Source organism: Apium graveolens, unplaced genomic scaffold (genome assembly GCF_009905375.1).
Source record: "Apium graveolens cultivar Ventura unplaced genomic scaffold, ASM990537v1 ctg8816, whole genome shotgun sequence".
NCBI classification, from domain to species: Eukaryota; Viridiplantae; Streptophyta; class Magnoliopsida; order Apiales; family Apiaceae; genus Apium; species Apium graveolens.
Window position 1 is genome coordinate 1 of NW_027421492.1, and position 9,363 is coordinate 9,363.

Consider the following 9,363-nt stretch of genomic DNA (forward strand, 5'->3'; position numbering starts at 1 on the left):
TACCCAAGTCCTTCATTTCAAACTCCTTTTTCAAATATTCAATCGTCTCATTAAGTTCATCTGGGTTCCAATGATGTTTAAATCATCAACATATACTGCAATGAGTAAACCCCAATTTTGTCCTTTTAATAAAACACATGGACATATTACATTATTGGTATATCCATCTTTCAAAAGATATTCACTGAGACGATTGTACCACATACGACCCGACTGTTTCAATCCGTATAATGATCTCTGTAATTTAATTGAGTAAATCTCTCGGGGTCTTGAACTATATGCTTCAGGCATTTTTAACCCATCAGGGATTTTCATGTAAATGTCACTATCGAGTGATCCATACAAGTAGGCAGTTACAACATCCATTAAATTCATTCGGAGCCCTTCTAGAATTGATAAACTTATTAAAAATCTGAATGTTGTTGCATCCATTACCGGGGAATAAGTTTCTTCGTAATCGATTCCCGGTCTTTGTGAGAAACCTTGAGCAACAAGGCGTGCCTTGTATCTCACAATTTCATTTTTCTCATTTCTTTTACGCACAAATACCCATCTATATCCGACGGGTTTTATACCTGCAGGTGTTTGGACAATAGGTCCAAAAACTTGGCGTTTTTCAAGTGATTTCAGTTCAGCTTCAATAGCTTCTTTCCATTTTGGCCAATCATTTCTTCTTTTACATTCATAGATCGATCTAGGTTCATGATCCTCGATTTCCTCAGAAATGTCAAGTGCAGCTGCATATGAAAATATATCATCCATGACAATTTCTTTTCTATTCCACCTCTTTCCTGAAATGACATAATTTATCGAGATCTCTTCATTGTCAACAATTTCAGGTGTTTGATCATCTTTGGAAGACGTTTCTTCAGTGATCATCAATTCTACGATGTCATTTGATGTTCCAGCTTTATTATCAAGTCTCCTTATTTTTCTTGGAGTTTTATCCTTGGATCCAATAGGTCTTCCACGCTTCTGGCGTGCTTTAGACTCATTTGCTAGCATGATTTTATTATCTTCTTCAGGAAGTTTAATCTTACAAGGAACATTAACAGCTGGTATATGTGACTTTGTCACATTTTTGACATCAGTAAATGCATCAGGCAATCTATTTGTGACTTCTTGTAGGTGGATAATCTTTTGAACTTCAAGTTCACATTGATTTGTACGAGGATCATAATGAGACAGGGACACTGCATTCCACAAAATTTCTTGCTTTTCTTTTTCAAATTTTGTCTTATCTCCCCCTAATGCAGGAAAAATTGTCTCATCAAATTGACAATCGGCAAATCTTGCCGTGAATAAATCACCAGTCTTGGGCTCCAAATATTTAATAATTGAGGGAGAATCAAATCCAATATATACCCCTAATCTTCTTTGGGGTCCCATTTTTGTTCGTTGGGGAGGGGATATTGGAACATAAACAGCACACCCAAAAATTTTCAAGTGAGAGATATTTGGTTCTTGACTATTTACCAGTTGCAGTGGGGAATATTTATGATAAGAAGTCGGTCTTAACCGAACTAAAGAAGCCGCATGTAATATTGCATGTCCCCAGGCAGTAGTTGGTAAATTTGTTCTCATAAGTAATGGTCTCGCAATTAGTTGTAGCCTTTTAATGAAAGACTCGGCAAGACCATTTTGAGTGCGTGTGTGGGCAACAGAATGCTCCACTTCAATCCCAATAGACATACAATAATCTTTAAAAGATTGGGATGTAAATTCTCCTGCATTGTCCAATCGTATTTTCTTTATATTATAATCAGGAAATTGTGCTCGTAATCGAATTATTTGAGCAAGGAGTCGTGCAAAAGCAACATTACGAGTGGACAATAAACTAACATGTGACCATCTTGTTATGCATCAATGAGTACCATAAAGTACTGAAATGGCCCACTAGATGGGGTGGTCCACATATATCTCCTTGAATTCGCTCCAAAAATTTTGGGCATTCGATTGCAACTTTCACAAGGGATGGTTTTGTTATCAATTTTCCTTCAAAACAAGCAACACATGAAAAATCTTTGGACAATGGAACAATTTTGTTTTTGAGTGGATGTCCATTTGAATTTTCAATAATTCTTCGCATCATTGTTGAACCCGGATGGCCTAAACGATCATGCCATATAATAAAATTTGTCGGGTCAACATATCTTGTATTAATAGTCATGTGTGACTCAACTGGATTTATGAAAGTATAATATAATCCAGAATTATGATGGGAGTTTTTCTATCACATGTTTCCTCCCTGAGATAGTAGTCGTGATACACAAATATTCACTTTCAAGTTCATTTGTTGTCTCAATATGATAGCCATTGTGACGTATATCTTTAAAACTCAAAAGATTTCTTTTTGATCGGGTGGAGAATAGTGCATTTTAAATCAACAAACATGTACCATTAGGTAGCACTATACTTGCTCTTCCGGAGCCTTCAATTATATTTGATGCACCCGATATTGTATTTACATTAGCTTTGGCTAATGTTAGATGCGAAAAATATTTTTTATCTTTTAAAATTGTATGTGTGGTTGCACTATCTGCCAAACAAAAAGATTCCTCATCTTTTATAGCACATGATGAGAGGTTGCTGGCCATATTTCTTCACGAAAAATAAAATAAAATTAGAAGTAGAGGTAAAACATCTCAAGTACTTCATTAAAGAAAATTACATAAGCAACTGATAAGGATGATTATCATAGTTCAAAAATTAAGTACTAACAATCCAAAATAAATAAGGAAAACATTCAGCAAGCAAGTAAGGCCTTTCTTAATTATTCTTAGGCTCATCACCACCAAATTTAGGCATATTCACATCGACATCTTCAAAGAAATCACCAACTTCCATGTGAGTAAAGGCCGAAGGATCAACTTGGCCATCACTTCCAAGATGTGCTTCAAGATGAGCAATCCCCAAAGGATCATTCTGTTTGGTGAAATTAGTTTCAACATTTTTCAAAGATGCTTGATATAGGTCAGCAAAGTGCTTGGAGGTACGACATGTACTTCTCCAATGACCTTTCATTCCACAACGGCTACAAGTACTTTCACCCTTTTTAACCATCGTACTTCCCTCGGGTTTCTCCTCATTTGTTTTCTATTTTTGATAGTAAGGCTTCCTTTTAAAGTGGGGGCGATTTTGTTGATTTCGGCCTCGACCACGCCAAAATCCATGACCACGGGCACGCCCACGTCCACGTCCATATCCATGCCCACGTCCACGTCCAAATGATTTATTATCTCTATATTCATTATTAGTCACCGCATTCACTTCAGGGAATGGTGTTGAGCCAGTGGGACGTGCTTGATGATTTTTCAGCAAAAGTTCATTATTTTGTTCAGCAAGAAGCAACACAGAAATAAGCTCAGAATATTTCGTGAATCCACGTTCACGATATTGTTGTTACAAGAGCATATTATTGGCATGGAAAGTGGAATATGTTTTCTCCAACATATCTTTATCGGTGATATTCTCGCCATATAATTTCAATTGAGATGTAATTTTGAACATGGCAGAGTTATACTCGCTCACACTTTTATAATCTTGCAATCGCAAGTGTAGCCAATCATAGCGAGCTTTAGGAAGTATCACCGTTTTCTGGTGATCATATCTTTCTTTGAGATCTTTCCAAAGAGTTGATGGATCTTTAATAGTCAGATATTCAGTTTTCAAGCCTTCATCAAGGTGATGGCGAAGAAATATCATGGCCTTTGCCTTGTCTTGTTCAGAGGTCTTATTTCCCTCTTTTATGGTGTCACCGAGACCCATTGCACTAAGATGGATTTCAGCATCAAGAATCCATGTCAAATAATTTTTGCCGGTGACATCAAGTGCGTTAAACTCAAGTTTCGTAAGATTCGACATTTTCACTAAAAATAAACAAAACTCGAATCAACATCAATATTTATGCACATAAATATAATGCAATGCGATAATTTTTTATGACAAGATAACAAATAATTTGCGAAAGAAACAGATTATCACTTATCAAATATACTCACTTAAACAAATATAATATATTACACATAATGATGCATTTAATCAACAAGTTTAATAGAACATGATTTTAGTTAAGTCTCAGAGACTAAAATATATGCTATTCATTGATAACAACCCATCTTAGTTAACATGACAATTATTAACACGCATGCACAAGTAAAACAAATATAAATTACTGCTACATCAACTCTTAGTCACGGAAATAGATTATAAAAGCTGCAGGAGACAAGGCATAGCCTAGCTTTTAGTTTTTAACTATTCGTGCAAAGTGCAAATCTCCCTAAATTTGTACAACATTCAGATTATAGCATAAAAATATCAAGCCACTTAAGTAATTTGCAAGGGATAACATAAGAACTAATACAAATAATTCATGAAGCAGAAAACAAGTGAAGTGATTTTAATTTTACTTACGCAAATGTTCAACTAAGCAGGCATGAAAATCAGGTCAAGCAATTAGCATAAATGATTAGTACAGAATATTATACAGGCATCCACTTATATATTTAACCACCCGTAAAGTGTAATACGTGAACATGACAAATATGAACTAAAAGAATAGACTAGCATGTTATGGATCTAGTTTTACTAACATGCAATCATGCCTGCGGTAATATATTCATTTAACAATTAAAACATGGGCATACCTTTTGTAGAGACAGGAAGTAATGATCACCCAGCTAGTACTAGTACTTGTGTTGACAAGAAACTCGTGTAAACTCGTAAACCAACTTCTCCTTCTGGTGCACCCACAGATCTTATTAGCTTTCGTGCTGATAACGTGTTACAAACTAATATAGAATATATTATAGAGAGCATTACAAGAACAAAATTACTAAGAGAATAGAGAAGATTTTCATTTCATATCTCAATCACATATCTTACAATGGTTTATATAGGGCTAGAGTTTGTAGGTTACAAGTAGCATGAAAAGCCAAAGGGTGTAAAATGAAAAGCCAAAGGGTGTGAGAATTAATGGGGTAAGTTGTAAGGTTAAAAGTCATTCAAATATATAACAGAATTAAAGTTATATCATCATCCTATAGAACTTACAAAATATTATGAAATCATTATAGTACATTCACTTCTATTTAAGACAATACAACAACTCAACCCATGTATTATGTTAGCCCAACAGATTCAAATTATCTGTGTCCTATGTACATATGGCTTATGAGTACTTAACGGAATTAAAGAGATATCTCTGTGTATAGTTTCATAATTATATGATGAAGTGTTTCCAAATTTTCCATGAAGGAGTCATGTTTTATGTAATTATGTTATCATTTATAGACATGAACCTAAGAAATATTTTTCTTTTATTTTTTGTTAAATCTGACCTAAGAACTAGATTGAGGTGTAAATATATATCATATGGAGAATAAAAGCAAGTTATACTATTAGTACCATTTGCACTTCTATTAATAATATATACAAAGTGAACTAGCATAAGTTATAATATTGGTATTATTTGCACTTCTACTAATAACATATGATGTTCAAGTGTACAAAGTGACCTTGCCTCTAATATGTTAACTGGGGTGGGTTGCTTGATCAAGAAAATTTTTTTAATCAGGTACTAAGATAATTCTAAAGAAGACAGTACAACAACTCAACCCAGTGCAGCAGATTAAGAACATTTGTGTCCTATGTACATATGATTTGGTAAGTACATAAGGAAATTAAAGAGATATCAATGTGTGTAGTTTCATAAATATACAATGAAGTGTTTAGTACTGTTCAATGAATGAATCTTGTTTTATGTAAGACATGACCAAAGTATTATTATTATTATTATTATTTTTTTAAATCTGACCTAAGAATTAGATTGAGATGTAAGGTATTTATTTTATCAAGAATAAAAGCTAGCGAATATATGAAGTTATACTATTGGTATCATTTACACTTCTATTAAAAATATAGATAAAGTTACCTCGCCGAATTTATAATAATGGTAGCTTTTGCATTTCTATTGAATATATGGTGTTCTTATATATGTTAACTGAAGTGCAATAAAATATATAAAAAATTGTTGTAAAAATTATCAACTCGGCCTAGGGACTCATTTTGGACCCCTCGACCAACCCAAGTTCCGAGTACTCGGGTAGAAAATTGATATACTAAAACTCGGTCAAAACTCGGTTCGACTCCGAGTAATTGAAGTCAAGACTCTTAAGCTGGCTGAATGCTTGAAATATTAATCATTGCTTCTTCTGTAATCTATACACTCTTTACTTTACTCGTTATTTTTTCTTTAATCTCTTTTTTTTAGAAATTAAAATCAAATATTTAATATCTTGATTCGATTCATGATTGAAGCCCTCACCAAATCAAAGATTCAATATTTTAATTGGAATTTGAAAATATATAAGTCAATATCTCCTCGTAATGTATATTAACTACTTATGAATTCCTTAGTTGGTACTAGTGTTGCATTTTTAACTTTGAATCTTGATGTTTATGACTGTATTTGTATTGGACCCTTTAAAATATGATTTAGGTTTTTGTTATATGTGTTATTTGTTGCTCTTATTCTATTTTTTTTGTTTGTGATATACTATATATAATGGAAACACTTACAAATATTAGTTCACCGGTCGCAACAAATTAAGAGTATATAAAAACTATAGATGCAACAAATTCTAGTGGCAAGGTTACTGATGTTGTCGGAAATGGAACAATGGTCCCTGATAAAATAAATAAAGGAAGGTGTAATTTGTGTGGCAGTGAATTTTATAAAGGTATTAATCTATTGAAACAACATATTGCTGGTATTAGAGAAAATATGGAATCTTGCAATGAAAATACACTTTTGGACTCATATATACAAGACAGCTTTACATGTGACCAAAAGAAAAAAAGAGAATATAAAGAAGCATATTCAAGAATTCAGAGATGAAGTCATAGGATATGATGTAGAGATAATTGATGTGGAAGCTATTGCAAAAACCCACATTCACTCGAACCTTTGGATGAATCGGACCTTTGGATGAATATACAAGACTAATAGGGCCTAAAGATTCGACTATTGCATTGCATAAAGTGAAGAGACAACATAATATTAATGATGCAATGTTCAAGGAAAGAACCGGTGTACTTAGCTCGTTGGGTGTAAAAATCTGGTGTACCATTTAATACCACTAATAATTATGGATTTCCTAAATTTGCAGAGGGTGTTGGTAGATTTGGCCCGCGATACATGTCACCTAGTAAATATCAGTTAAGGAAGGCCTTATGAAATAATATGAACATGAAGTGTGAATTGTAAACTTCGCACTAGCTTTATATTATCTATTGAAAGTTCAAGTTAATTACACATGAAGATATATATTTGAATATGTGGATAAGTCTATCAATGAAATTGGAGCAAAAAACACTATTCAAGTAGTTAAGCACAACGATACAAATAACATGTCTACTGCAAAACTATTAAAGGAAAAAAAACCTATCATATTTTGGATATCTTGTACAACTCATACTTTGAATCTTATTCTCGAACGAATATGTATTTATCACTATACTTTTAGACTATTCCACGTTTTATGAGCAAATTTTGCTGCAACATTTTAAATTGTTTCAGCTTATGACATATATTAGTTTTTTACATTTTTTGCGTACACTATTAAGCAGATTTAATGCAGTTTCTGCTACAATTTTTCAACAGTTTTGTACATGTTTTTGCTGCAGTTTTTTAGATTTTTCAGCAGATTTTAAATGTATTTATACGACAGTTTTTAGTAGATTTTAACTGTTTTCAGCTAATATTTTTAACAGATTTTTACATGTTTATGCTGCAATTTTCTGTTATTTTAGTAGGATTTAAATGTATTTATACAACAATTTTTCGGTAGATTTTAACAGCTTTCTCTTGCTGTTTTCAGCATATTTTTACATGTTCATGCTCTAAATATTTATTTATAGCATATATTACAGATATTACATGAACATATATTTTTTTCTCTTATTCTTCGGGGTAGAACTCAAATTTCAAGGAATAATTGAAGGAATAAATGCACTCACCATTTTTATTTATGCAGGTCACAAGACGTAACCTTTAATGAGACAATGTACCTTTACCGTTATTTTTTTGAAATTTTTATTAGTTGCTTGCTGGACTAATTACGGATATGAAATACCATATTTACAAATTATGGCACTGAGCATATCATTTTAACTTCAAGCTCATCAGGCTGTCACTACAAGAAAAAAGTCCTAAACATCGCTTTTTGGCTGATGTCTATGCTGTTTCCCAACCGATGTTGATGTCGGTGATGTCTATTCTAGACATCGGTGAATCCCGATATCTATACTCGATTAGACATCGATTTTAGTTAAAAAATAGATGTCTATGTTGTTGATTATTTACATAAAATGCTATAAATAAATTATTTAATAACTAAATTACACCTATTAAACATGTTAAACATATCATGAGCTATGTTTTTTTATCATAAAACATCGAATTTTAGTGAAAAACACTGATGTCTATGTGATGATTTTTTACCAAAAATGCTATACACAAAATTATTTAATAACTAAATTTCACCTATTACAATATATTAAACATATATTGAGCTATGTTTTTTGTCACAAAACATCGATAATTGTGACAGAGGTGATGTAAAATGACATATTAAACATCTGTTTCTTTAATGAAAGGTGATGTCTAATTCAGCCTAGAGACATCAGTATTGTTCTAGAATGAAGTGATGTCTATGTATCATTTAGACTTGAACATCAGTTAACATCAGTTTGTTTATTTGAAACTGATGTACATTGTGTTTTTTGACATCAATTTTGTTTGGTTAAAAGTGATGTTTATAATGTTATTGACATCAGGTTTTTCTTAAACCAAATGATTTCTATGTTTTATTTAGACTTGAACCTGGATTTCTTTGACATCAGTTTTTTACCTTAAAGTGATGTACATTATCTTTTTTGACATCAGCTTTTCTTAATTAAAAGTGATGTGTAAGAAATTTATAGACCAAATTGTGTAAAGTTTTATATCACTAATTGTGTAATTGTTGTCTGAGAAACGTCAAACCAAAATAGTTAAAACATATGATCTGAACTATAACTATTACATTCTCTTGAAACCAACTGAAGACATTCAGTTTAATGAAAATTGTAAGATAGTTTTCTTACTATCCTGTTGAACACTCTTCAAAATATGAGACACAAATCCTCTCTACACAAGACAGCAAGGGCCCATATAAGTTCCCATTATTTAGATATCTCAACAACGTAGATGACAAGATGAGCAAGCCGCTTTATCCCAAGCAAGCAAGTATGATCCCCCACTTACTGGACATATGCCATGTGCACGATAAAATCAACCACATGGGTGCTGCATTAACCACC

General features: G+C 32.5%; 1 protein-coding gene across 1 annotated transcript; it reads right to left on the reverse strand.

Annotated features, from left to right (window-relative positions):
• Window positions 1-3,096: 3,096 nt before the first annotated feature.
• On the reverse strand, window positions 3,097-3,864 carry LOC141705349 (uncharacterized). The gene is made up of 2 exons (XM_074508350.1): window positions 3,407-3,864; window positions 3,097-3,241 (listed from the first exon to the last, which is right to left on the reverse strand). The coding sequence occupies exons 1-2, from the start codon at window positions 3,862-3,864 to the stop codon at window positions 3,097-3,099; spliced, it is 603 nt and encodes a 200-aa protein (XP_074364451.1).
• Between the last annotated feature and the right edge of the window lie 5,499 nt (window positions 3,865-9,363).

What these genes read in the sequence shown, in the direction of transcription:
- LOC141705349 (XM_074508350.1), bottom strand. Translation starts at nt 3,864, where the DNA reads ATGTCGAATCTTACGAAACTTGAGTTTAACGCACTTGATGTCACCGGC. An exon ending in CATGCCAATAATATGCTCTT is followed by an intron (nt 3,242 to 3,406) that starts GTAACAACAATA and finishes TAATGAATATAG; the next exon opens with AGATAATAAATCATTTGGAC.